The sequence below is a fragment of the Anopheles moucheti genome, chromosome 3 (genome assembly GCF_943734755.1).
Source record: "Anopheles moucheti chromosome 3, idAnoMoucSN_F20_07, whole genome shotgun sequence".
Taxonomy (NCBI): Eukaryota; Metazoa; Arthropoda; class Insecta; order Diptera; family Culicidae; genus Anopheles; species Anopheles moucheti.
Genome location: NC_069141.1, coordinates 27,547,391 through 27,574,192, shown reverse-complemented (window position 1 = coordinate 27,574,192; position 26,802 = coordinate 27,547,391). Strand labels below are relative to the sequence as shown.

General features: G+C 43.1%; 9 protein-coding genes across 12 annotated transcripts; 4 read left to right on the top strand and 5 right to left on the bottom strand.

Moving 5' to 3' along the window:
- The first annotated feature begins 1,727 nt into the window (after positions 1-1,727).
- LOC128301365 (uncharacterized) lies at positions 1,728-3,226 on the top strand. The gene is made up of 2 exons (XM_053037807.1): positions 1,728-2,178; positions 2,249-3,226. Exons 1-2 carry the CDS (start codon positions 1,740-1,742, stop codon positions 2,902-2,904), a joined length of 1,095 nt encoding a protein of 364 aa, XP_052893767.1. The 5' UTR covers positions 1,728-1,739; the 3' UTR covers positions 2,905-3,226.
- Positions 3,227-7,475: 4,249 nt separating this feature from the next.
- On the bottom strand, positions 7,476-8,403 carry LOC128302643 (uncharacterized). The gene is made up of 2 exons (XM_053039507.1): positions 7,998-8,403; positions 7,476-7,906 (listed from the first exon to the last, which is right to left on the bottom strand). The coding sequence occupies exons 1-2, from the start codon at positions 8,401-8,403 to the stop codon at positions 7,476-7,478; spliced, it is 837 nt and encodes a 278-aa protein (XP_052895467.1).
- A 2,137-nt stretch (positions 8,404-10,540) lies between these two features.
- Positions 10,541-12,256, top strand: LOC128301366 (uncharacterized). The gene is made up of 2 exons (XM_053037808.1): positions 10,541-10,826; positions 10,891-12,256. The coding sequence occupies exons 1-2, from the start codon at positions 10,819-10,821 to the stop codon at positions 11,930-11,932; spliced, it is 1,050 nt and encodes a 349-aa protein (XP_052893768.1). The 5' UTR covers positions 10,541-10,818; the 3' UTR covers positions 11,933-12,256.
- A 278-nt stretch (positions 12,257-12,534) lies between these two features.
- LOC128302641 (uncharacterized) lies at positions 12,535-13,418 on the bottom strand. Its single transcript, XM_053039506.1, has 2 exons — positions 13,073-13,418; positions 12,535-13,010 (listed from the first exon to the last, which is right to left on the bottom strand). The coding sequence occupies exons 1-2, from the start codon at positions 13,416-13,418 to the stop codon at positions 12,628-12,630; spliced, it is 729 nt and encodes a 242-aa protein (XP_052895466.1). The 3' UTR covers positions 12,535-12,627.
- Positions 13,419-13,709: 291 nt separating this feature from the next.
- LOC128302640 (uncharacterized) lies at positions 13,710-14,851 on the top strand. Its single transcript, XM_053039505.1, has 2 exons — positions 13,710-13,769; positions 13,850-14,851. The coding sequence occupies exons 1-2, from the start codon at positions 13,710-13,712 to the stop codon at positions 14,522-14,524; spliced, it is 735 nt and encodes a 244-aa protein (XP_052895465.1). The 3' UTR covers positions 14,525-14,851.
- Positions 14,852-15,063: 212 nt separating this feature from the next.
- Positions 15,064-15,666, bottom strand: LOC128301041 (uncharacterized). The gene has a single exon (XM_053037344.1). It carries the CDS (start codon positions 15,610-15,612, stop codon positions 15,220-15,222), a length of 393 nt encoding a protein of 130 aa, XP_052893304.1. The 5' UTR covers positions 15,613-15,666; the 3' UTR covers positions 15,064-15,219.
- Positions 15,667-16,437: 771 nt separating this feature from the next.
- LOC128302639 (uncharacterized) lies at positions 16,438-19,308 on the bottom strand. The gene is made up of 3 exons (XM_053039504.1): positions 19,041-19,308; positions 16,880-16,960; positions 16,438-16,817 (listed from the first exon to the last, which is right to left on the bottom strand). Exons 1-3 carry the CDS (start codon positions 19,306-19,308, stop codon positions 16,438-16,440), a joined length of 729 nt encoding a protein of 242 aa, XP_052895464.1.
- A 624-nt stretch (positions 19,309-19,932) lies between these two features.
- Positions 19,933-26,417, top strand: LOC128301039 (serine/threonine-protein phosphatase PP2A 65 kDa regulatory subunit). 4 transcript variants are annotated; one of them, XM_053037341.1, is made up of 5 exons: positions 19,933-20,244; positions 20,669-21,316; positions 23,756-24,521; positions 24,614-24,870; positions 24,958-26,417. In XM_053037341.1, the coding sequence occupies exons 1-5, from the start codon at positions 20,152-20,154 to the stop codon at positions 24,964-24,966; spliced, it is 1,773 nt and encodes a 590-aa protein (XP_052893301.1). In that variant the 5' UTR covers positions 19,933-20,151; the 3' UTR covers positions 24,967-26,417. The 4 variants fall into 4 exon arrangements, with proteins under 4 accessions (XP_052893301.1, XP_052893300.1, XP_052893299.1 ...); XM_053037340.1 differs by having other exon boundaries at positions 24,955-26,417; XM_053037339.1 differs by having other exon boundaries at positions 24,614-24,883.
- On the bottom strand, positions 21,382-22,607 carry LOC128301040 (uncharacterized). The gene is made up of 2 exons (XM_053037343.1): positions 21,940-22,607; positions 21,382-21,866 (listed from the first exon to the last, which is right to left on the bottom strand). Exons 1-2 carry the CDS (start codon positions 22,346-22,348, stop codon positions 21,415-21,417), a joined length of 861 nt encoding a protein of 286 aa, XP_052893303.1. The 5' UTR covers positions 22,349-22,607; the 3' UTR covers positions 21,382-21,414.
- Positions 26,418-26,802: the final 385 nt, after the last annotated feature.

The following is a 26,802-nucleotide window of genomic DNA, read 5'->3' as shown; positions in this document are numbered from 1 at the left end:
AGTGGAGAAGCACTGGGGAATCAGAAAACAACCCCGGCAGGGGTGAAAAAAGTTTGTCCGTGCAAGTTTCTTCCATTCGGTTCGATCATTCAACCGATTCCGCCGATCTTAATGGCCGACGTGCGACGGGATATGTGAACGGAACGGCATAACTTACAGCCAACTCCTGACCTGCCATTTCACGAACCATGTTGGTTGCTGCACTATCATCAAGTACGATACGCCGAATAAAATATGTACATGTTGTGCTTTCGCACAAACCAAAAGCGAAGAGGTTCGAACACACACACTCGTAGCAGTGGAATTTGTTTTGACAACTTGTTTTTAATTTGATTAGTGATGAAACGGAATGTAAACGTTGCCCGCGGTGAAGCATCAATAAATGCACATTGGCATAAAGTTTTCAGATGAATTTGGAGACGTTTTTAAACTTTAATTTCCAGCCCACATGTTATGTTCATTTTGAATAGTTTATCACTGTAAAAATGCTGTAAAGACAACTTCTGAATGTAGAATCGCTTATGAATGCTTTATGATTACGATTTGTTAAACATTATCTGTCCAAACGTTGTACAAAATAATCTAAATAGCTGCAACCTATCCTAAACTTGCTAGGGACAACAACTAGGGACAAGTGAACTCAAGAGGAGATGATCGAGCCAGTGATCGAACATAATTCAACGTTCAATATAAATCTTTGTTGTTTTCGTTCTTATCAGCAGTAGTACAAATTATGCAATCATAGGACATCCGAGAGGTCCCGAGAAATGCAGCTAAGCAAGTCTATGACGACCTCCAACCTCTACTAACCACGGCATGGGTTTGAGAATTAGCTTTGCGCAAGGAAATACCCAATACTGTGATAACATTGTCTGTGACCAACTGCTGATTGTAGGGATGGATGATAAGAGTTTCAGAACGGATGAAATAACACTACACTCATGGGGACATAGAGTAATTACGATCGCACCAAATATAGCAGCGATCCCCAATCTGCACGAAAACAAACAGGGTTGAAGATTATTTCATCGCCTACAGAACTAAAGAAACAATCACAGGAAAATATGGGTTGAAAATAACAAACAACAAAAAACTGAAGTCATTATCTTAAGGGGTTATGGGTTATGAGAAGTCCGGTGGTTAACTAGCACTGTCATCCCAAAGAAAACCCCCATTCAACCTCCGCTCAAAGAAGTGATTTAAGAGGGAAAGATTGTCCAGGAGTAAGGAACGATTACCAATTGAAAGCCCATTTAAAATTCGCAGCAACTTGATGATGAGTCGATTCTAAAACAGAGGAGATAAAGTAAATTTAGGTCAAAAGTTTAGCGCTACAAATAAAGTCAATTTTTTGGCAAATTGCGCGGTAGAAACATAGTGACATGAACTAATGATCGGTACTGTCGGACAGCGGAGATCGGTCGATGTGCCTACGTATTACTGAGACAGATGCGTGATGATCAAAATCATCTCGCGTCTACGTCATTTGTTTTTGTTGTGTTCCACTATGCTTCAGTTATTTCCCTAGAAATTTGACTGGTGCTGGAATTCCACGTATGAATCATCTCATTGCTAGGTTGAAGCTGCTACTGATATTGCTTCTTCGTGCAAATTCCGCTCCGTACGTTAAGGTTATCACAAATGCTGACCCTTAGCGATAAGTACCGTTCGTAGTTTTGTATAATACCTTCCAATCGATCTACACACTTCAGTCCGAGCAGAACAGTAGCTTCGTCAAGATGTTTCGTGCCGTTACAGTACTGTGTGCGATCGCGGTATATTTGGTGATCTTTAAACAAGTGGCGTGTCATCAGCATGGTTGGAATCACGGTCACGGACGACATGACCATCATCGCCACCATCATAGACCTCCTCATCGTCACCACCACCGGCATGGACTGTTCCTGAATATAGCCATTTACGAACCAAAAGGCTTGGAGATATCTACAGCGAAATTTAACAGCACAGCACAATACTTTGGCTTTGACATGTTCATCAATAACCCGGACGGTGTCACGCCAGATGTATCCCACAATACGACGGAAGTGTCATACGGGAAGTACATCGTGCGCGACTCGCAGGTCATCATAAAAGCAGGTGATGTTCTTAACATAACGTACTTTATGGGATTCTCCGATGGAGGTGAAATTAAATCAACTACCACAATTCCAGTATACAGTGAGTACGATTTGTAAGTGATCTTCTGCCTGTTTTACTTAAAACTATTGTTTCCTCACCACAAACACAGGACATATGATTAAAAACAACTGTACCTGTGAGAATAAGGCTGACGCAGAAGCTCCATCGAGACCGCCTGTCAAATCGATACCTCCCTGGTCACGAACAACAACTATCCCACAACAACACACACGTCGGCCAACAACACCACCGATGCGTCCAACCGTTCCGGTCACAACTACAGAACATTCCGACATGAGTCAGTACTCCGATGAACACTCCGATGAGCAGTTTGACTGTGAAATCGATCCCACCACCAACCTCTGCTCCGGTAATTTACAAATAGACGAACGGAGAATTGCAGTACCCCAACGACAACCGCAAAAACTCGTCAACCACCCTGACAGAGAGGTGGATATGAACGTTTTTATGGACATTTTTAACGCGGTAATCGACCAGTGTCCAGCTAAACCACGCACCACCTATCTCATTCTGGCCAAGAAGGCTTATACGAACGATGCGTCCATCGATTGGGTCCGCTACGTACGCACAACACTAAAGCACAGGCTAAAGCTTAGCGGACTGGCGGACAACGCCTTGATCGATGCCCAACAGAGCGGAGCCGCGATCGTGTTCGAGATGGACACACTGTTCAACAAGCTGCAAGTGCTTTACCACGCACGAAAGTTAGGTATGATGTCCTTGAAAGATTTCGATGATATATAAGCAGAAGAGGTTAATGCAATAATTGTTGCAATTATTGGTTATCACCCGTTCAATAATAATACCTTACAATAGATAATAAATGCAAAAATTTATATGAATACTTTTGAATGAGAAAACTATTGATAATTATTTTTGTCACGGTCAAGATGAAAGATCTTCATCCCAGGTCGTCAACGTGCGCGAAGAAGCGAAGTTTGAATACTATCAAGGGAACGGAGAGACAAACTTTGAAGCACGTGCGAAATTAATTCGAATTGTATTCTTACAACTGAATTATTACATATTGTTATACATATTTTATTCTCTAACTATTTAAGCTATAAAAAGATGACGTGTGCAATGCATGTAAAAGTGAAGGATTCAATGTTTTTTTTATTTAGAGATCAAGTCGATCTTACATTCTTAACAGCATTTCTCGTTATCTCCATCCTTGATCGTCTCTCTTCGTTTACTATTCTCTCTCCCGGCCTATCCTCATTACTGAATGTATTAAAGAATTTCATATTTATTAGCCTTATGTAGATAAAAGACTCAATTTATAAGAAATTATCAACCAGTAACCTTCATTTTTTCTGGATTATCGGAAGAACATTGAGCGTTGGTTAGATGTCAAGCGTTCAAGATGATCGCGACGTCCACGCAGGCAGTCACCAACGGCGACCGTCTTTGCTTTAGTGTACTCCCCTCGCGATAGGCAAAGTACGATCCGCGTATAGACTAGAGGATGGAAGATGGCTAAAGCTTCATGTCACCCTTTACATACCCGCCTCACGAGTCTGCTGTTACAATAGCGGGTTTGCCCACGTGGCGCACCCCTGCAGGGACGCGTACCACGATGTCCACGAACTGAGAACTGCCCGCAAGCAGCTGTAAACTGCCGAGAGTCTGATTGCTCAGTGAGCGCTCCGACAGCATTCAACTAACGTGGACACCGATTTGTATACATACCGCACAATACACCAGTCAACTACCACATTTAGACGTTGACCATCCGGAATGCGTCAAACGTCAGCCGATACAATTATCTGCGACCAATCCTATCGAGTGTTCCGAATACTGTGGGGAGCTAACTGTGAGGACTGTAGGTAGTCAACAACTGAGAAATAAGAGGGACAGGTTCAGTAATTGCTTCCTACTCAGGGTTGAGGCCATTCGTCTCACGTAATCTTTGCAGCAATTATCTTTGCACTTCGCCTCATGCAAATCAAGGTTGTAGTTGCGTGAGTGAGGCTCCGGAAAACTAGTGCAAAAAAGAACTCACTAACTCACTCATTCACAGAACTCACTTATATTGCAGAGCTGGAGGCGCCTAATACCTCAAGTAGAGTTAGCAAAAATATTTTGCTACTAGTTTCGAGACATACCGTCATATTTTTAAAACGAAATAATAAAATCTTTTCTAAAAAAGATTAAGTAGAATTGAACCAACCGGTATATCATACATTAAACCGCATTATGCTTCATTTAAATGCATACGAAACCACACCATATCTTCATTTTGTACCACAAAATAAAGACCAATGATGGGAAAGGATGCTGTGTGTAGGCTGTGCTGCATATTACACCTACGTAACTCAAAACTAAAAAATTAATTTATTTCCACCACAGGTACCTGTTGTTTAGAAGCGGTGCTGGTGATTTCCTTCCATTGCTTCCGGGAATCACTAACACTAACGAAACGCCATTTCCATCCGGATCGTAATAATCTTCATTACGACCATCATAAAACCGTGCACGTATAGCGTGGGTCGCGTATAAGGGAAAAAACTAACTCGCAGATATCCGTACCATCCTCTTCCTGTGCACGCGGACAAAACCCGGAACCTTGTATTACGATCCTGGCACAAAGTTCATTTAAACATGCCTACATGTCCCGTATGTTGTTTCATCTGATGCTAGTTGTTCCAGTTGTTGGCTTCGTTCTCTTTCTCTTTAGTCGCTCCCACATAAACATGAAAACACAACACAACAAAAAATATGCAAGATCCCTTTGCATCCTTCATAACCTAATAAAAGACTCCATTATTACACGGCCGTGCTATGCCACGGGGAAAATTAGCCGTTTCCATCCCGAGAATGGCGAACCGCGGGCGCAGAACAACAACAACAACGAACAAAAAAATAACCCCACCACTAGCCCACCATCCAGAACGAAAGGCGTAGTTTTCTAATGCCCACCATCCTCCCATCACGTGCAACCGGAATCGTGGCACCCTTCCCTCGTGCCCTTTTCGTTTTCGAGGGTGTAAATGGGTTTGGGCGCAAAAAGAAGGCAAGCGAACATTGTTCGCATAAGAGAATTGGGTGATTTTGGCGTAAGAATAAGGTCGAACCCGATGGTCCTTACCGGCATATACAAGGTACAGGCACACACATACATGTGCACAGGGCTTGGCAGGATGGCAGTCTTTTAATCATTCATGAAATCATAATCATAACGCCTGATCCTTTTTGCCTTTTACTTGCTACACATTTTTTTTTCGCTGCCTGCTGCTGCTTGATACACGCTTCGTTACTCACTTACATCGCTAAACATCGTCTGCAGCGCCGCGTACAAACCCCGATGGGAAAGGAATTTTTCATCATTTTCTTCGCCCTTTAGCCCATCGGTGGCGAATACAGACAAAACCCGTAAAAAAAGAAAATGCCTTACACGAAACTCACGATTTTCACGCGCTTTTGTTGGTTGGTGTTTTTTCTTCTCCTCGACAAGAAAAGTCGGTTCCTCTTGTAAATTTCTTTTCTTTTTCTTTTTGTTCGGTCATACTTTCTCCTGTTAAGGACGACACCCAACGACGGCCATAAGGTCGCTGCACTTCTTTCCCAACGGTTGCGCCTACGTACCAACACATCGCATCGGCTTTTACGCGTGTTTTCCCATCGCAGCAACACATCGCATTTTCCGTGTCTTGCTCGAAATGCGCATCGCATCACAACGCGTTGGGAGCGTTTCATTCTGGTAGGTGTCATAATTTTCCCCCTCCCCACCTCTCCACTGTTTTCTTCCCATCTTTTTCCCCAAAGTCTAACCATTTCTGGTTAGTCATTTGCGTGTTTTCTACCACACACAGACGCACTTATTGCTGTAAAGAAAAAAAGAGAAAAAAAACACCCAACCCGGGGGGTACGCATTTTCCCTTTTCAGCCTTCTGGCGCACTTTACGCCATTCTAATGCGGGACTAATAAATCATTTTCCATGCGCTTCGTGTTTCCTCCTACGATCCCCTTTTCTTTCTGCCATTTTTTCCACCGCCTCGTCCGCTCCGAAAGGAAATGGTGAGGAAAATCCAAAACACACCCCGAAGCACTTCCGTTCCGATTGAGTGATGAGGAGAGAACGAGAGAGAGAGAGAGAGAGAGAGAGAGAGAGAGAAAGAGATAGAGTGAAAGAAAAGTGAAGAAGGGTAAACGGATGTTCAAAACGTTTTTAGAAAACTCCATCAAACGCTGAGCCACACGACCAAGGAACCCTGTACCGTCTCCGCTCGTCCCGGGCTTACAATGCTGGCAGACGGAAAACATGGCTTGTTGGTAGGCTTCGTTTTGGCTGTAGGATATTCAAAACACCTTTCAACTTTATGCGAGCGCAGGCAGAAAGGCTAATATCTCATCACCATTACCATCATCATCATCACCGTCGTCGTGGTCGTGATCAACAAAAACGAATTGTTCGGTGGTTTGCCATTATGTGCTGCTCGAGCGTGTTCGAGCTATGTCGTTCTAGCAGTAACTCATAAAAAAGCGGCAAAATCAGCGAACTGCTAAATGACATCTATTTCACGATCAAAGCAAGCGTTTGATACGTTTCCGAAGAAAAAAGATCGAGAAAAAGGGCATTCACTGTGGCTCAATAAAGAAAACGGAACGGATATACTAAGTAGTGATACAGGTTCATGTTTTTACATCTAGATGGCGCTGCTGGGTTGAGTAATAAATCAAGTGGAAATATTAAAAAGAATTATCACAGAATCATCATATTATCAGATCACATAAATGACAGGAAGTGAGAAAGAAAAACGATACTAAAGGACGTTCGATATCCCCCAAGGACATCATTTAACACTCACAATAAATATTACACAAAACAGATTATTCCTATTCCATGTGGTTCCCGATCGTTTGAGTGCATTTGGCTTCAAACGTTAGCTTTGTATTACAAACAACTTTATCTAAAAAATGTATATAAAATCTTGGTTCTATGCAAAGGACTACAATTGTTCTATGAGAAAGTTAAACGTATTGCCTACATTTAGTCGAGCTATAATTCTTTTCTTTTCTTAAAGCATGTTTTTTTGGTTCTGAAAAAAATGGCAAATATCCGTAAAGCTTTATAATATGTTCACTATAATTTTGAATCCTTGCTGGCTTTCGGTTCATTACTTCTACTACACTTTTCAATATATTCTACACTTCTACACTTTTCAATATATTCACACCTGTTCTGATTTCTGTTAAAATTTTAAAATCCTAAAACTGTCTTTTCTTACTTCTTAGCCTCAATTATCTCTCGTGTTCTACGCCCTCGTTCAGTCGTATTTATAAACCTTTCCCGTCACATTGCAACGAACACCTACCAAACTCCATCGTAATCCTCTATCACACCGCTGAAGCTCATTAGATCCAGCATTTTCAGTTTCTCGATGGTAGATCTCACTTGGAACGCGATCCCGTCCGCATGATCTTCCACCTCCACGACTATTGCCGATGGTCGGGCGCTTGTCCAACCGCTACCACCAACATCCAGTGTGCGCCATTTCGCTCTCAACAGCAACAGATCGAGATAGGTTCGTACGTACTCGAGCAAATCGGTCTGCTCGTTGCGTGGTTCCGCCAGTAACACAAGCCAGTTCGAGATGGTTTCACAATCACGGCTCCGGTTGTCCAGCGCACGCAGTATCATACGCTCGAGCAGGTCCACCTCAGCGTTCGGTGCAGCCCGTAGCGAACCCGGAAGCTCACGCTCCGGACAGATACACCGATCGTTCGGTTTGATAAGCTCCTCTAGCAAAGGGTGAAGTTTTGAAGTTAAAACTCACAATTCAGCTACATGCATTTTAAGGACACAAAGTCGCACCGTGTTGCTAATACGAACCTCGCACAAACATTCGTCTAACGGTGTGACGCTTCGTTGTAGTCCCGTCGGAGGTTATGATGGAGTACTGGAGCACATCCCCAAAACGGGCCACCAGGTTCGGATCTTCCAGCATAAACTTTCCATCCACCGGGGTGGTAACGTTCCGGCAAAGGGCACACTCGAGGGCTTCCGTACGTCCACCGTAGTACTTCACGTACAGCTCCACACCCAGCAGCTCCGTGTCGGGATTGTACGCTGTCCACAGACGAATGCCTTTCGGCGACAGTACTTCCACATAAATCTTGCCCACCTGGTGACCGCGCTGCTCGTCCACATCGTCTAATCGGAACCAGTCCATGAAACCGGCATGGGACAATCGACAAATCGTCACCATTAGAACCACACGATATGGACACGGTACCATTATTGGTGTGGTTTGTTTCTTATCTGTCCCGAAAAGAAATATGCAAACGGAGCACTCTGTTGTGTGACTTCGAATGCCTCCACAAACAGGCGCACTGCACTGGAACTCAATGAAAGGTTTATGCGACCGAAGTGTTCTTGCTCTCCTTTCCAATTCTTATCGCAAAACTACGCGTCACGAGCGCGTTCTAACGTACAATTCCCCCTTATGATGCCCTCTTTATTTGTTTCTGTTCGTTTCTACGGTTGATGCGCCTGTCGAAGAGATGCTGTCGTTCGATCAATTAACAGCAATCCCTACCGAAGTTAGAACAAATTAATTTAGCAGCCAGTTGTTCCCAAATAGCTTGCAACAGTCGCGTTACGTAGTATCGTTTCTTTTAAAACATTGAAAACTACGCTTTCTCTCCCGCTCTCTACCGTGACAAACTTTGGATTCGAATTGTTTGCCGGTTCTACCGGGGGGAACGCCGAGTTCCGTCACGACCATTAGCACATCCCATTTGCCGCCGGCAGTGTGTCTTGCTGCAGAAAGTAATTAAGCAAACAATAATTTATTTCGCCAGCACAATTCATCTCCCGTGAGTTCTGTTTTTCCAATCCTTCCCAGCCCGGTTCCAGCCGCACGGAGCTCAAGACTGCGGTAGCTTAAAAATTCATTATCGCACAGGATTTTTCCCACTTCCGGGTGGGAAAGCCCAACCACTGGACGTCGAGTGCCACCCGGTTCCCGATGGAGGCCATTTCGCTTTTCGCGGGCCCGATGATTGGTTGCGGGTGCGGAATTTAAAAGTAATTACGCCAGAAAAACTCCAAACCACTAACATTATTTTAATGGCGTGCGCGCGCTTTTAATCGAATTCAATTATTTCATTATAAGATGGCGGTGGTTTGGAATGTTTGCCCGGCGTGCTGCTGGCCGTTGTAAAGGTGTTAATAGAACAGTCCGGTACGGCAGGCCGTAGAACCCCTTAACTTAATCGTTAAAGCGTTAAAATTGTTCAACTATAACTTAATTTTATGTTCTTCATTGGAAAATTTTCAAGGTATTCAAGTCGAATGTTTATGATTGTTTGCCTTTAAAAAGTAAATTCCTTTAAATTAATGAACTGTAGGCTGTTTTACATTGTCGAACTTTTCCTAGTCATAATCAGAGCCATGCCAATGTCATAGTCAAAAATTCTATTGCAATTCCTATTCAAAAGACCTGTAGAGATGCTTTGTGATCAATGTGGTATAATATGACCACAACGTGTGTATCAAAGCCCCTGTTCCTAGAGCATTGCAAACTTCAAACAAAATAGACAGAAAATTCTTCCCCACAATACAACTGCGACCCGGAACCACGTTCGACATACAACAATCGCGAACTTACGCGAATTGTGAACATGTTACCGCACCGGGCTTCTCCTTTTAGCGTAACCTCTACGCATTGTATTACTCCCTCAACTGGAAATTTATCACGATTTCCGTTGAATACATCAACCGTACACGTGGAAAAGTTTGGCGCGTGTTTCGCGCTGCCTTTTGATAACGAAGCCCCGCAATGACCCGAACAATTGTTGCTACCCCAAAAACTTGCCAAAGTTTTCCAACCATTGTTTTCACGGTCCATTGTGCTTGTTTCGCTTTGATGTGTGTAGGTGCTGTGCTCTAAGTTGTATCAGCATTCCAGCTGCTTTGGGCATTGTTGGAAACCATCAAATATGCTGCCGATAACGCTAGTATGCCGTGTTGAACAGTACCACGAATGCTATGAATAGAATGTAGTTTAAAGACTCGTTTAAAGAATTTCTGTAAATATTGGTTCTACCCTGTTACCTCTGGTCAATAGATATGATTTACACGATAATGCAATTGAACGATGAAAATATTTTGATTAATTAAGTTGCGTGCTTTTACAATAATTCGCAATAAACTGTTTTCCGTTTGCTAAAACCGATATTGTACTGATATCAGAATCTTTTTGGAATTGGACAAACATTTGAATTTTCGAACATAGTTCGAAATTCAGCACCATCCTCGAAAACGTGCTGACTCCGACATGCTTCGCGCAACATAGATTCTTCTCGCTCTAACCGTGAGCATTCGCCTCTCTCTTGTTTCGGTGCTCATTTTGACAGTTCCGAACACAACAAACAAAATCACAAGTCAGAACAACCTTGCTGCACGGAAAATTAGTTAGAACCGTATCAGAATCGATAAGAAAATTATCGACGATGAAGCCAAACCGTGTGCATTCGGTGTAAAACGCATTCGAACGTTGCACCATGCTAATGCTAGGGTAGTTTCATTCAAACGCCGCTGCGCCAGTGGTGGTGGTGGTAGTGCACGCTTTCCTTATTTGTTTACGAAACACGCCGCTTGCCAGCTGTTGGCCGTACAAGGAGCCAAATTCTGCGTAAAGTGCATCACGATGGATGGGTATGTTCATGTAGAACGCTATTTAGAAACTGTGCAATAGCTTGCTAATGCGATTTTTCTACAGAATTTGCTTCGATTACGATCACTACTTCGCGGAGGAAACGTTCATCATTGATGATTTCGGTGAGATTTGCGAGGATGTGGTCCGCATAGCTAGCGCCAACACGCAATACCTGTGCAAGGATTTCGATGCGGAACCGCGACAGGAAAGTCCACCACCAGGAAACTTTATCGCTTCGAATCGATGCTTCGAGAAGGAGGTGCCGTCACTCTTCTCCGAGATGGAGTACCTAACGGAAGTGTCACCCGGCACGGATGTAGTACTGTCGGAGACGAACGCAATAACAATTGCCGTGAATCCTTCTGAGTTTTCCTGCAAACGTTTAAAACGGCCCATCGATGAAGCACTGGCTGATACCACGGAAAATAGCCCGCAAAATTACACGATTGAGGCTACTTTACCGGCTGTTGAAACTAGGGAAGTAGGATCCCCTCCAGTACAAACGCTTGCTCATGTATCAACACCAGTAGAGTATCAGCGTATACTCAACAACTACATTCAAAAGGGCCGCCGAAAGCTGGAAGCTTGTTCCTACTCTAAAATGAAAGCTTCCTGCCCGGCTAGGGAAAGAGTGAACGCATCTGTATGTTCTACCTCAACTATCGAAACGGCAACGACATCAACGCTACCGTCCGCTAGAGCCGATCATCAGTTTCAGCCAGGTCCCAACACCTCCGTCACTGCCATTATCAATAATCTTCCCTTGCCGACGTGTAAAGCTTCATTCGACAAAGTGACCTCCATTAGTGACAGCAAACATACGGTAGAAATGAGCAAATCATCATCGTTATCCTGCCCAACGCTTTACCAAAGTGCAACGAACCGGACCACAGCGGGATTGCTCAAAACGGCTCGATTGTATCACTGCAGGGATTGTAGTTCCTCGTACAACTCCAGTGAGCTGCTCCGGAAGCACAGCTGCATTATCGCCGAACAGTATCAGTGTCATCTGTGTTTGCGTGAGTTCAGGAAACGCAAAACGCTTGACCAACATATGAAATCCCACGATAAAGTGTTTTCCACCGACGATGATTTACGGAAGTAACCTGGGTAGCGCTAGTAGTTGGTTCGTTTGTGTTGACTTACATTTTAATGTGTTCTAACGCCCAGCTTTATTGCATAGGTTTTAATCGTTTTAAAATTGCCATTCACGACGCTTGCTTTCGAAACACATAGTGTTAGTTGTAACAATTGCAATAAACAGTTCGAAATCGAATAACGGTAGTCTGGGTCGACCTCGATGCTCAGTGGGTTAAATGTAACAAAATCACGTATATCCAGAAACCCTTGGGCTAATTCTAGCACCTTCTTTGTATCACTTAATGAGTACATTTAGAATCCAACTCCATTGGGGGCAAGATTCGTTAAGAGTACACTTTGTTTACAAGCATATCTAAAATTAAATTGTTATGGGTTAGAGTAGTTGTATAATCTAAAATTTGAATCGATTGGAACCTAAAATTTGAAACGATTGGAACGAAATTCAACATCTGAAAGATCAATTTCCTATCAACAACATCGCCTAAGATCTCTCTAGCAAACTTGGGATCCAAGAGACCTTGTCTTCCTGCTTTAAACCGAGGGTTAAAAATAAGTGTTTTGATTATTTCAAATCCATATCAGAACACAACTTGGTAAAGTTTTGCAAATAGTTTCCGGAAATACATCTATTTAAGACGATCGAATGTTGCTTCTAGCCAGTCTTTCGCCATTACGACTAGTTTGCTAACAGCCTATATTCTAATTCAATTGATTATCCAAATCAACCACGTCCAGATAGCCTTCACCTAACTCTAGTACCTTCAATTTATCGATTAATGAATACATTTCAAATCCAACACCATTGTGGGCAAGATAGGTTGTGACCACGTTGCTAACTAACGGTTTAAGTGCATCAACGTGCCATAAACGATACTTTACGTACAGTTCCGGATCCGAAACCAACTTGTCTGTATTCTCCAGCGGAAAGAACAAATACTTCGAAGCTTGCGATCCGATGCACTGCATTATCTTCTGCTCCAGGATGTCCTTCACATGTGCGATCTCCCGATGAACTTGTTCCTGGTCATTGGCGAGACATTGTGAGAAGCAATAGCTGTTCTTCGGCCGATGGAAAAGGTAATCTAGAAACATTAGGTTCCAATTGTAGTAGTTGAATGATTACGTGCTTATTGCTAGAACTAACCCGTGACAATGATTCGTCGGAAATTGCTATGCGATAGAGTTTTCTTGTGCAGAACCGAAAAACGGTAACGAATTATTTCTCCCTGTTTCACCACCATGTTATCGTCCCGAATGAGGAATTTCCCATCCACAATAGTGGATGTGTTGACTAGCAACTCTCTATCCCAGTGTGGTTCCCCGTGGCTGTGATTTTTTCGCCCGACATGCAATTCCAACCCAAACATCTCAATCAGCGGGCTATTCCTTGTCCAGATCATGATTCCGGCTGGCTCCCTTATCTGTACCTGCACTGAGAACTGTTTCATAAACACCAGATATTCAGGAAGCTGAGCATGTTCTTGAGTCATTAACGAGGCAAACCTTGCACATAGCAATAATACTTCGCTAATAAATCGCATCCTGGTCAGTAAAATAACTAATGGAAACTAATAATCAATGGACGAATTATGTTATTCGTGTTTTGAAATTTAAACACCAGCACTTCACACCAAATTGACGAGACGTTCTGCTCATCAGCAAGACTGGATTTACACTGGACTGCACTGTGCGATAGCTGTGGCACAGTGCATAGTCATGTTTATTTTGGTCCATTATCGCAAATTTACAATCAATAAGCGTCATTATCATATTTCATGTGGATGTTTAATGTTGTTTCAGTGATATTGAACTACAGCATTCCAAAACTCCACTTCATCAGTGTACAGAACAAAATTTAGTGGAGTTCTGAGGAGGTTTTCTTAGATTCGAAATTACAATTCAATTAACAATTCGTAATCAGGATACTGTATCGAAATCAACCACGTCCAGAAATCCTTCAGCTAATTCCAGCACCTTAAATTTATCGATTAGTGTGTACATTTGGAATCCAACACCAGTAGAGTATCAGCGTATACTCAACAACTACATTCAAAAGGGCCGCCGAAAGCTGGAAGCATGTTCCTACTCTAAAATGAAAGCTTCCTGCCCGGCTAGGGAAAGAGTGAACGCATCTGTATGTTCTACCTCAACTATCGAAACGGCAACGACATCAACGCTACCGTCCGCTAGAGCCGATCATCAGTTTCAGCCAGGTCCCAACACCTCCGTCACTGCCATTATCAATAATCTTCCCTTGCCGACGTGTAAAGCTTCATTCGACAAAGTGACCTCCATTAGTGACAGCAAACATACGGTAGAAATGAGCAAATCATCATCGTTATCCTGCCCAACGCTTTACCAAAGTGCAACGAACCGGACCACAGCGGGATTGCTCAAAACGGCTCGATTGTATCACTGCAGGGATTGTAGTTCCTCGTACAACTCCAGTGAGCTGCTCCGGAAGCACAGCTGCATTATCGCCGAACAGTATCAGTGTCATCTGTGTTTGCGTGAGTTCAGGAAACGCAAAACGCTTGACCAACATATGAAATCCCACGATAAAGTGTTTTCCACCGACGATGATTTACGGAAGTAACCTGGGTAGCGCTAGTAGTTGGTTCGTTTGTGTTGACTTACATTTTAATGTGTTCTAACGCCCAGCTTTATTGCATAGGTTTTAATCGTTTTAAAATTGCCATTCACGACGCTTGCTTTCGAAACACATAGTGTTAGTTGTAACAATTGCAATAAACAGTTCGAAATCGAATAACGGTAGTCTGGGTCGACCTCGATGCTCAGTGGGTTAAATGTAACAAAATCACGTATATCCAGAAACCCTTGGGCTAATTCTAGCACCTTCTTTGTATCACTTAATGAGTACATTTAGAATCCAACTCCATTGGGGGCAAGATTCGTTAAGAGTACACTTTGTTTACAAGCATATCTAAAATTAAATTGTTATGGGTTAGAGTAGTTGTATAATCTAAAATTTGAATCGATTGGAACCTAAAATTTGAAACGATTGGAACGAAATTCAACATCTGAAAGATCAATTTCCTATCAACAACATCGCCTAAGATCTCTCTAGCAAACTTGGGATCCAAGAGACCTTGTCTTCCTGCTTTAAACCGAGGGTTAAAAATAAGTGTTTTGATTATTTCAAATCCATATCAGAACACAACTTGGTAAAGTTTTGCAAATAGTTTCCGGAAATACATCTATTTAAGACGATCGAATGTTGCTTCTAGCCAGTCTTTCGCCATTACGACTAGTTTGCTAACAGCCTATATTCTAATTCAATTGATTATCCAAATCAACCACGTCCAGATAGCCTTCACCTAACTCTAGTACCTTCAATTTATCGATTAATGAATACATTTCAAATCCAACACCATTGTGGGCAAGATAGGTTGTGACCACGTTGCTAACTAACGGTTTAAGTGCATCAACGTGCCATAAACGATACTTTACGTACAGTTCCGGATCCGAAACCAACTTGTCTGTATTCTCCAGCGGAAAGAACAAATACTTCGAAGCTTGCGATCCGATGCACTGCATTATCTTCTGCTCCAGGATGTCCTTCACATGTGCGATCTCCCGATGAACTTGTTCCTGGTCATTGGCGAGACATTGTGAGAAGCAATAGCTGTTCTTCGGCCGATGGAAAAGGTAATCTAGAAACATTAGGTTCCAATTGTAGTAGTTGAATGATTACGTGCTTATTGCTAGAACTAACCCGTGACAATGATTCGTCGGAAATTGCTATGCGATAGAGTTTTCTTGTGCAGAACCGAAAAACGGTAACGAATTATTTCTCCCTGTTTCACCACCATGTTATCGTCCCGAATGAGGAATTTCCCATCCACAATAGTGGATGTGTTGACTAGCAACTCTCTATCCCAGTGTGGTTCCCCGTGGCTGTGATTTTTTCGCCCGACATGCAATTCCAACCCAAACATCTCAATCAGCGGGCTATTCCTTGTCCAGATCATGATTCCGGCTGGCTCCCTTATCTGTACCTGCACTGAGAACTGTTTCATAAACACCAGATATTCCGGAAGCTGAGCATGTTCTTGAGTCATTAACGAGGCAAACCTTGCACATAGCAATAATACTTCGCTAATAAATCGCATCCTGGTCAGTAAAATAACTAATGGAAACTAATAATCAATGGACGAATTATGTTATTCGTGTTTTGAAATTTAAACACCAGCACTTCACACCAAATTGACGAGACGTTCTGCTCATCAGCAAGACTGGATTTACACTGGACTGCACTGTGCGATAGCTGTGGCACAGTGCATAGTCATGTTTATTTTGGTCCATTATCGCAAATTTACAATCAATAAGCGTCATTATCATATTTCATGTGGATGTTTAATGTTGTTTCAGTGATATTGAACTACAGCATTCCAAAACTCCACTTCATCAGTGTACAGAACAAAATTTAGTGGAGTTCTGAGGAGGTTTTCTTAGATTCGAAATTACAATTCAATTAACAATTCGTAATCAGGATACTGTATCGAAATCAACCACGTCCAGAAATCCTTCAGCTAATTCCAGCACCTTAAATTTATCGATTAGTGTGTACATTTGGAATCCAACACCATTGTGGGCAAGATAGGTTGTGACCACGTTACTAACTAACGGTTTAAGTGCATCAACGTGCCATAAACGATACTTTACGTACAGTTCTGGGTCTGAAACGAGTTTTGCTGCATTCTCCAGCGGAAAGAACAAATACTTCGTAGCTTGTGATCCGATGCACTGCATTATCTTCTGCTCCAGGATGTCTTTCACATGTGCGACTTCTTCGGGGGTTTGATTCTGATCGCTTACGAGACATTGTGAAAAGCAATAGTTGTTCTTAGGCCGAAAGAATAGATCATCTGAAAATACGACTAGTTAAATCTATTTTCTTCTTTGCATAAATAGCACTATCAGAACTAACCCATGACAATGATGTTTCGAAAGTTGCTCTGCGAAATAGTCTCATTGTATTCGATAAAAAACCGGTAACGTCCCAAATAGCCTGAAACGTTTGAAATCGAACCATAACGCTGCTAGAGGGCTGCTTAGTGAAAAAGCGAACCATGTGTGAACCTTGGGGTTGCTTAAACCGCACGCAGCGCACGATGGAACTCGTGAGTTCCAAAGTAGTCGGTTAAAAGTTCCCGACGGAACTATGCGGTTCTTTTGGAAGCACACGGTACTCGTTGGAACTTTGTTTACAATATGCCCAAGTAGCCAGATTTGCTTAAGCAGCCAATTTGGCAACGCTAAAGATCGATCTTTAAATAGGTTGTTTGCAGTAGATAACCAGCATCGAAGTTCCGCGAACTTTTAAGCAACCTTTAAGCAGCCCTCGGCCAAAACGTCAAAAAATGTGAATGCCTGACTACACGGTGGAGCTGTTCATATCTATGGCTTTATGTTGCTTTTTTCTTATTTATTAAGTATCGTTTTCTGAGATTCGAACCTAGGGGTTTTCAGAGACAGCAGAACAACTACTTTACTAATTCGGCCATTTAGTTTTATTACGTCACATCCTAGAAAATACATATATAAATGATACCAATCTAAATGGAAAAAGTTAACATTTTCGTGTACATTCTTTTTCATGTTTTGTCTATTTAGGTATCAATTGTTATTTCGGATTTTATTTTTTTGGAAACTATTGCAAAATAATTGTATATATATATTTATGTATCGTTGACTTTTTATTACACAATAACACAAAACAAACGAATGCCACTTATTATCACTTTCAATCGGCGGGTGCTACGAACTTTGCCGTAGTTTGTGAGCCTTAATCACAGAAGAGTATGCGCTACGAACTATGTTGCAGGAGCAGATAACCTCGCGATCGCAAGGATATGATGACTGGAGTACATAAGGAGGACCCTCATCCTTAATCGTACGCATAAATCAGATGCGAATTGGAATCCAGCACGTTGATTTAATACACCTTTACGTGGATTAAAACCATTTTATTTTCACTTACAACTTCCCGAAACGGATGGCGTCGTTTGCGGAGCCGTCATTTGACAGTAGAGCTATCACCCAAATAGCCTGAAACGTTTGAAATCGAACCATAACGCTGCTAGAGGGCTGCTTAGTGAAAAAGCGAACCATGTGTGAACCTTGGGGTTGCTTAAACCGCACGCAGCGCACGATGGAACTCGTGAGTTCCAAAGTAGTCGGTTAAAAGTTCCCGACGGAACTATGCGGTTCTTTTGGAAGCACACGGTACTCGTTGGAACTTTGTTTACAATATGATAGCTCTACTGTCAAATGACGGCTCCGCAAACGACGCCATCCGTTTCGGGAAGTTGTAAGTGAAAATAAAATGGTTTTAATCCACGTAAAGGTGTATTAAATCAACGTGCTGGATTCCAATTCGCATCTGATTTATGCGTACGATTAAGGATGAGGGTCCTCCTTATGTACTCCAGTCATCATATCCTTGCGATCGCGAGGTTATCTGCTCCTGCAACATAGTTCGTAGCGCATACTCTTCTGTGATTAAGGCTCACAAACTACGGCAAAGTTCGTAGCACCCGCCGATTGAAAGTGATAATAAGTGGCATTCGTTTGTTTTGTGTTATTGTGTAATAAAAAGTCAACGATACATAAATATATATATACAATTATTTTGCAATAGTTTCCAAAAAAATAAAATCCGAAATAACAATTGATACCTAAATAGACAAAACATGAAAAAGAATGTACACGAAAATGTTAACTTTTTCCATTTAGATTGGTATCATTTATATATGTATTTTCTAGGATGTGACGTAATAAAACTAAATGGCCGAATTAGTAAAGTAGTTGTTCTGCTGTCTCTGAAAACCCCTAGGTTCGAATCTCAGAAAACGATACTTAATAAATAAGAAAAAAGCAACATAAAGCCATAGATATGAACAGCTCCACCGTGTAGTCAGGCATTCACATTTTTTGACGTTTTGGCCGAGGGCTGCTTAAAGGTTGCTTAAAAGTTCGCGGAACTTCGAGGCTGGTTATCTACTGCAAACAACCTATTTAAAGATCGATCTTTAGCGTTGCCAAATTGGCTGCTTAAGCAAATCTGGCTACTTGGGGTATTCTTTCGCCCCTTTTCACGACCATGTAGTCGTCTCGAAAGAGAAATTTACCATCTACAATATCGGGTGCTTCGTCCACTAACTCTCTATCATATATGGGCTTCGAAAAGACTACTCCACCATCGGCCACACCGACATACAATTCCACTCCGAACTTATGAATCAGTGGATTAGCTCTGGTCCAAATCATGATTCCGGACGGCTCCCTTATCTGTATGTTCACCTGGAACTGCTTCATAAACGGTCCTTCTTCTTGGGCTATTGAAGAGCCCAACATTGCACACCACCAAATACTGATAATTTGCTGAATGTATCGCATCTTTCGTCAACACGATTGCAAATCAATTAAACTCAGTCACCAGAGGATGAAATGTCTTATCAGTATTTTTCAAAGTTGTTTAACTTCCCGCCAAATAGGACGACGTTCCGTTCACGCATGGGTCTCAATTTACACTGATATTGACCAACCGATGCTCCATAGCACACAGTCGTGTTTATTTGAAGTTCACTATCGCTAATTTACAATCAACGGGCATCACAATTTCATTACGGGTCAAAGACAATTGTCGAAATATTACCTCGAAACAGGAATTCCCCAGTTTACTTTCGATTGCTGGGTTGGAAAAAAAATAAGCATTTAGTTTGGGTATGGTTCCCAATAAATAATAGAACGTATTTAGCTAAAATATAATAAATACATGCCGAAGAACAAACAAAACCTATTTTCATTCAAACCATGCACTTGTAGCATCTCATCCAACGCTTTCAACAGACATACCGTCCTCACAACGGAAGTGTACCACTCTACAGCATAAACGCGCATGCTTCGCGTTCAAGTGGTGTGCGTGAGATCATGCATAGAAGTGACATTTTCGTATCTGCCAATCGGCTTGAAAAAAAGCAGAAGCATTTTTCGCTATTTCGTCAAAAGTTTGTGCGTGCGAACGATTAATCCCCACAATCGATAGGGAAGTGAAGCGTGACACCGTACACAGCGAGGAAACGATTCTAGCAAAGTGCGCTGCAAACAACCCTCATCGTACCGTTCGCAGGACACGTTCGTTTGAAGCAGCCCCCATTTCAGACGGTGAAAGAGTAGGAAACCCAGGAGGAATAAAACATGGCTGCCAGTGCGAGCGGTGATAAAGCTGCGGATGATTCACTGTATCCGATTGCCGTGTTGATCGATGAGTTGAAAAATGAAGATATTCAGGTAAGAGATAACCGTCACTGGCAGCGGAAGTGCCGTGTGCGACCTTGTCTGCCCCATACCGTCGTTCTCCGTTCCCCGTTCGATGATGTATGCCCGCTTGTCACCGTGTGTTGGCATCCGCCCAAGAGCCCTCTGTCTGCATCATATACACACCGGGAAGCGTAAGCAGCCCGATTGATTCGGATCAAGGATGGACCGATCCTAGGTCCATGGGAATGTTCTTGAACGAGGACAATGGGTGACGTTCGCACACGACGCAATGTGCGTTCTATCATCAGCAACTTACGCAAACACCAGCGCACACCCCACAGACCACCAGTACCCCTACCACCCTTTCCGACACCTCTCGGAACACCACGCATATTGATTTGTGGTGCCGAAATCTTACCATATTTTCACCATTTCCCTTTTGGTTTATTTTTAGCTGCGCCTGAACTCGATCAAGAAACTATCGACGATTGCACTAGCCCTGGGCGAGGAACGCACCCGCAATGAGCTAATTCCCTTCCTGACGGAGTCCATCTATGACGAGGATGAGGTTTTGCTGGCATTGGCCGAGCAGCTCGGTAACTTCATTCCGCTGGTTGGCGGACCCGAGTATGCGATGTACTTGATTCCACCGCTTGAATCGTTGGCCACGGTTGAGGAGACGGTGGTGCGCGAGAAGGCGGTCGAGTCGCTCCGTACCGTTGCCGGCCAGCACAGTGCCCAGGATTTGGAGGTTCATCTCGTGCCAACGTTGCAGCGTTTGGTGTCGGGCGATTGGTTCACATCCCGCACGTCCGCTTGTGGCCTGTTTTCCGTGTGCTATCCGCGCGTATCGGCCGCCGTAAAGTCGGAATTGCGCATTAACTTCCGCACACTGTGCCAGGACGAAACGCCCATGGTGCGCCGTGCCGCTGCTGGAAAGCTTGGGGAGTTCGCTAAGGTGGTTGAGCTGGAGTACCTCAAGTCGGATTTGATTCCCACGTTCGTACAGATGGCACAGGATGAGCAGGACTCCGTTCGGCTGTTGGCTGTGGAGGCGTGCGTTAGCATCGCTCAACTGCTTCCCCAGGATGAGGTCGAACTCGTAAGTATAAGCATTTTAGATGTATTACTTTATATAGCATTTATTGTTTCACAGAGTGATTCATAATGTCATTTTCAAAAGGAAGTTTTAATCTCCAGTTATGGAGTCTCAGTAAATGAGCCACGAATATCAAAGTCATCGATCGCGGTCAGCTTATCGTAGTCCAGTATGTCATTATCCTGTCGAGCGAGCTCCAAAATTTTCAGTTTATCGATAACATTGGTCACTCGGAAGACAATCCCATCGGACCCATCTTCCGCGGACATGACCGAATTCGTCAGTGGCTTCAGAGCGTCCTTGCTCTGGAAGTAATTACGCACAATCTGTTTCAAATCGTTGGTCGGTCCATCGGCCCGATCCGTTTGTAGGAAGAGGAAGTTGGACATGGCACCTTCGGCACACTTTTTCGACACTCTTTCAAGAATGCGTTCGAGCAGAGCTATCTCGGCGGTTGGTTCTTCAAACACCTGCTTGGCGGAATCCGTCGGTGTGGCCGGAGTTACGGTACCAGGCGGACAGGCACATCTTCCTTTCGGCTTGATGATGCCGTCTACAATTGGAAAAATATCGATCGTTATTTTAAAACTTACTGCAATGTCCTTGCAATGTCGCACAATACTTACCATCCACTATCAGTTTCCTTGGTTTGTGGCGCTGGACAGACTTCCCGTTATCGGTAATGATCACATACTCCAGTATGTCCCCAACCTTGACGATCACGTTGTCATCCTGCAGGAAGAATTTCCCGTGCGTAATCTCCGTTGTGTTACGGCACACGTTGCACTGCTGCACCTTACGCCCGCGCACAGGATTAATGAACAGTTCCACACCGAATCCTTTGACTTGGGCTTTTTGGGGCGTCCATAAGCGCAACCCTTGCGGGTCAAGCACCTCGAACTCAACGCGACACACATCGTGACCCTTGTTTTTGTTGCTTCGGAACCAATCCAAAAATCCACCCTCCACAACACTGACTACGGTGAGGCAAAACAACACCATAGGCACGAAAGCCGTTAGACTATACTTGCCCATTATTCTATAGACAACCGGCTGCACTGATGTTTAAAGAAGAACTAAACACACTTTACACCACTTTTCGGGACAATTCTTTTTCAGCTAGCCAAGAGTAAGGCAACGTTTAATTGTGCTTCGTTAATACTGTACACCACACTCCTTATCGCAATTCACTGTCCGTTTGGTGGTTGCGTGCCCGATCACGGAAGGTTATCGGTAACACAAACAAGCTGGACACACACAGCACCGAACCGGCAGCAACTGAACCGATCGATCGGACCAACAACAGTGAAATATGCGAGCGATCAGTGGGGCTCTCACTTTTTGAGCACGAGCTAAACAAAAGATGGACGCGCTCGCAATGTTAAGCGGGGAAGCGTTTAAAACTCGTTCTTTTCGCGGGAGTTCCCTTCGAGATTTACTGACCAAATGTGTTATTATTGCACTTCCTACCGAATGGGTCTACCTGGGTGTGGGGTTTTTTTTTTTTTTTTTGTAACAACATTGACCCAGAATGGCCTTGAAATTGTGTTTAATATTTGCTATCTCTGCGAACGAACGTTGTTGATCGGTCGCCTAACGCAACTTTCAGAGCCGCCATCGTGCGTTGAGAGACGATTAATGTTTAAGGAACTGGTTTGTCCGGATGTTTCACGTACGGCGCTCATCGGACACTAGTGAAAAAATATTCCTTTATTAATTTACATACATCAAATGCCATGTTTAGTCCCCTGGCGTTATGTGTCAGACTTTTTTTTGATTAATTTGTATACTGTAATATACAGCGACATAAAAAAAGACTTCCAATCGATACTGGTGATAATATTTAGCAGTTGGAACTTGTAATTCAAATGTGTTTTTTACGCTATTTAGACTTATAATATAACTTGTTATTTATTTATTATGTAATTTTTGGTCGCAGACATCAAATCAATGTTTTTTTGTATTACTTTTATCGCATTTCACAAAATTTTACTGGTGGCACATTTGCTTTCTTATTATCTGGTTAATAATATGTTGGCGTAATAATGATGGCACCACACGATTATTTGCATTTTTGGTGGCGTATTGAATGCATTTTAATTCCAATATCTTATGTCGTCTAATTGTAATAGAGAAGTACATTTCTAGTTATCATGAAATAAGCTTCCTCGTATTCAAATTCAAATTGTTGAAGAACTGAGAATGTTCACGCACCTTTGTGAATCGTGCATCTATAATTTTTCACACTACCGCACCTTAAATTCCCACGGTGATGCAGCGTACAATCGATCTCGTAATGTGGGACAGTCCCATGCGTAATTCCGCGATGACGCTGAAACGTTTTCATGCGTTTTGGTTTCCTTTCACATTAATTAACTTTAGTATAATTAGCATGGTATGGTTTAACTAATCGCTTGTGTGTTTTCATTATTTATTCACCAGAATGTAATGCCAACGCTACGCCAGTGCGTCAACGATAACTCATGGCGCGTCCGGTATATGGTGTCGGAAAAGCTGACCGATTTGCAGAAGGCCGTCGGGCAGGAGATTACCAAGAACGATCTCGTCTCTGCCTTCCAGTTTCTGCTGAAGGATAGCGAGGCCGAGGTGCGTGCCTCAGCCTCGGCCAAGGTGACCGAATTCTGCGCCAATTTGGACAAAACCTGCCAGGAACAGATCATTATGACGTCGATTTTGCCGTGCGTGAAGGAACTCGTCGCCGACTCGAACCAGCACGTCAAGTCGGCCCTCGCGTCGGTCATCATGGGCCTGAGCCCGATCGTGGGCCGGAACAACACGATCGAGCACCTGCTGCCGCTTTTCCTGATCCAGCTGAAGGATGAATGGCCCGAGGTGCGGCTTAACATTATCTCGACGCTGGACTGCATCAACGATGTGATCGGCATTCAGCAGCTGTCCCAGTCGCTGCTGCCCGCCATCGTTGAGCTGGCGGAGGATAGCAAATGGCGTGTCCGTCTAGCCATCATCGAGTACATGCCGCTGCTGGCCGGTCAGCTTGGGCAGGAATTTTTCAACCAGAAGCTGCGCGATCTGTGCTTCAACTGGCTGAACGATCACGTGTACGCGATCCGTGAGGCGGCCACACTGAACATGAAGAAAATTGTGCAAACGTTTGGCACCCAGTGGGCGGAAACGAACATTATCAATCAGATTTTGCTCATGTGCAAAAACAGCAACTATTTGCACCGTAAGTATCGAGATGACGTTAGGTTTTGTAAAGAGCGAGACATTATTCGCACAAATAATAACATTTCTGTGAATTTCTTTTCTGACCACCAGGAATGACCTGCCTGTTCTGCATTAATGCGCTGGCCGACGTTTGCGGTGCGGACATCATCGAGCGGCTGTTCCTGCCGACCATCAAAGTATTATCGACGGATCTGGTTGCGAATGTGCGCTTCAACGTGGCGAAAACCCTACAGAAACTGACGCCATTCCTCGACCAGGCTGCCATCGATGAACACGTGAAGCCGATCCTGGAGAAGCTCAACACCGACACGGACGTGGACGTGAAATACTTTGCCTCGGAAGCGATGGTGAGCAGTGCCGGTGGGTACAGCCGTAAAGTGTGTGCCCGGATAGCTATGGATTCTAATGAGCGTTTTCTTACTTAATTGCAGCAGCCTAAATAAAGCAGACATATGAGCGGGAGAGCGAACAACACACATAACATCGGAACACAGGCAACAGGATCGACAACTTCATTTGTTGTGCACACGAAGATTGTAGGTTAATCGAAGGAAGATTTATGTCGCCGTTTTGGTAACTATTCATACACCGTTCAAGAATCACTCACGAAGCTAAACTAGACTTTGCCATTTTCCTCTCTTAAAATGGTTGAAAGGGCAGACGTGGAGAGCGAATGTAAGCAAAAAAAAAATAATAATTTGCGAGTATTTGCCCGTTTTGGATAAAAGAAGAATTAACTACTTAACAGAAGAGAGTAAATGGAAGTTACAAAACAGGAGCAAAAAGGAAGAACAGAGCAAACATTACTGAGCGCATGTCATCAGTGTTGTTGTTTGTAGCATTTTCTTGCTGCGCTAACCGTTGTCGTATCACTTACCTTAGACCATATGCATACAAACCATGGGAACGCATGGTTCTTCTACCGTGGAATGTGGGCAATACAATGTTGAACAAATTGGTCCCCCATTTCCGATAGCAAAACAAAACAGATAGTGAGCAAATTGAAACCTAGTGGATGAATTGCTCAGGAAAGAAGTAACGCGGGAAAACAATATTCACACAAGACGAAAGATAACTACTGTACACACAATAGGCACTTCTTACACTCATTAACACATTCTACTGTATTTTCTTTTTTTATATAAATATGCAACATTTCATCGCTAGGGAAATATATTTCCTTACTATTCCTACATCGTTTAGTGTCCTTTCGCGCTACTTCTATGCATTACGCATTATTCTCTCTCTCACCCTCAGCGTCTACAAGTTTGTGGAAATGAAGTTTTGGTCTCTGTGCGCGCAAATAATGTCTGACGAACAAATGTTTCTCACCAAGCGGGTGTGTCATTTCGTTACGGTAGTCCTGTGAAACCCGCATTGCGTTTAATGCTGTTTTTGTAACGCTTGTAAAAACAGAACTAGAGACAGTGGGAGAGAGCCTAGCGGTTTTGTATGCAAAGTAGCGTTTCTGCTAAAGTGAATGACGATCTGCGATGCAATGTGTATCCTTTATTTTTTTTACTTTTGGCAGGGAGATGGTAGTCAGACTCAATCTTTCAACACTTTTGTTTTCTGTAATGTTTAAATATTTCTTCTCTAACGCCTAAGTTTATTCTATATACATATAAATAAATATAAAACACATTATATATTATGGAAGCAAAAAGCAAATTGGAAAATGGCGACCGTTTGGGATTTAGGAGCATGTTCGGAAATTGCAGAAGTAATCATACATATGACGCAGCTACGTCGTCGTTTTGAAAGGATTGAAAAATAGTAATAAAACGCAAACCAAACACACAAAAAAAAAATTAACTAACATTAGGAGCAATGCTTTGATTTGTACGTGCGTGCGAGCCGAAATATACGTCCCAAAGCGTAATCGTTGTGATTAACCCGTCGGTCCACAGGAGTTAACTTGCTTTAATGCCTCACAGGGCAGATGGTGTAGAGATTACGTATCACGATTAACCGTTTTAAATCCATCCAGCTCAACGTGCAGTTTGTGTAAAAACTCTCGTTTATTTCCTTACCGGTATGACATGCGTCATCGATATAACGCGCACCGTTAAACCATCTTCGAAACGAATGATAAATAGCTTTGCTTGTGTTCGTTATGCTCGCGTTTGATGATATCCGCGTATGCGGTCAGCTGATGCAAATAGGGGTAGGTTCGTTTACGCGCCGAGAACGATACGCTGATGTGTTTCGTAGTAGTTTCGCTAATTTTAAAACCTCCTTATGCTGCGCCACCTCCCAAAACCGACCCTAGGGCTAGT

What these genes read in the sequence shown, in the direction of transcription:
- LOC128301365 (XM_053037807.1), top strand. Translation starts at nt 1,740, where the DNA reads ATGTTTCGTGCCGTTACAGTACTGTGTGCGATCGCGGTATATTTGGTG. An exon ending in TACCACAATTCCAGTATACA is followed by an intron (nt 2,179 to 2,248) that starts GTGAGTACGATT and finishes CCACAAACACAG; the next exon opens with GACATATGATTAAAAACAAC.
- LOC128302643 (XM_053039507.1), bottom strand. Translation starts at nt 8,403, where the DNA reads ATGGTACCGTGTCCATATCGTGTGGTTCTAATGGTGACGATTTGTCGA. An exon ending in TAGACGAATGTTTGTGCGAG is followed by an intron (nt 7,907 to 7,997) that starts GTTCGTATTAGC and finishes ACCCTTTGCTAG; the next exon opens with AGGAGCTTATCAAACCGAAC.
- LOC128302641 (XM_053039506.1), bottom strand. Translation starts at nt 13,418, where the DNA reads ATGACTCAAGAACATGCTCAGCTTCCTGAATATCTGGTGTTTATGAAA. An exon ending in CCGACGAATCATTGTCACGG is followed by an intron (nt 13,011 to 13,072) that starts GTTAGTTCTAGC and finishes TAATGTTTCTAG; the next exon opens with ATTACCTTTTCCATCGGCCG.
- LOC128302640 (XM_053039505.1), top strand. Translation starts at nt 13,710, where the DNA reads ATGTTTAATGTTGTTTCAGTGATATTGAACTACAGCATTCCAAAACTC. An exon ending in CAAAACTCCACTTCATCAGT is followed by an intron (nt 13,770 to 13,849) that starts GTACAGAACAAA and finishes ATTCGTAATCAG; the next exon opens with GATACTGTATCGAAATCAAC.
- LOC128301041 (XM_053037344.1), bottom strand. Translation starts at nt 15,612, where the DNA reads ATGTTTCTAGATTACCTTTTCCATCGGCCGAAGAACAGCTATTGCTTC.
- LOC128302639 (XM_053039504.1), bottom strand. Translation starts at nt 19,308, where the DNA reads ATGTTGGGCTCTTCAATAGCCCAAGAAGAAGGACCGTTTATGAAGCAG. An exon ending in CTACATGGTCGTGAAAAGGG is followed by an intron (nt 16,961 to 19,040) that starts GCGAAAGAATAC and finishes CAAACGTTTCAG; the next exon opens with GCTATTTGGGACGTTACCGG. An exon ending in TCGAAACATCATTGTCATGG is followed by an intron (nt 16,818 to 16,879) that starts GTTAGTTCTGAT and finishes TCGTATTTTCAG; the next exon opens with ATGATCTATTCTTTCGGCCT.
- LOC128301039 (XM_053037338.1), top strand. Translation starts at nt 20,152, where the DNA reads ATGGCTGCCAGTGCGAGCGGTGATAAAGCTGCGGATGATTCACTGTAT. An exon ending in TGAAAAATGAAGATATTCAG is followed by an intron (nt 20,245 to 20,668) that starts GTAAGAGATAAC and finishes GTTTATTTTTAG; the next exon opens with CTGCGCCTGAACTCGATCAA. An exon ending in AAACAGCAACTATTTGCACC is followed by an intron (nt 24,522 to 24,613) that starts GTAAGTATCGAG and finishes TCTGACCACCAG; the next exon opens with GAATGACCTGCCTGTTCTGC.
- LOC128301040 (XM_053037343.1), bottom strand. Translation starts at nt 22,348, where the DNA reads ATGGGCAAGTATAGTCTAACGGCTTTCGTGCCTATGGTGTTGTTTTGC. An exon ending in AAGGAAACTGATAGTGGATG is followed by an intron (nt 21,867 to 21,939) that starts GTAAGTATTGTG and finishes TTCCAATTGTAG; the next exon opens with ACGGCATCATCAAGCCGAAA.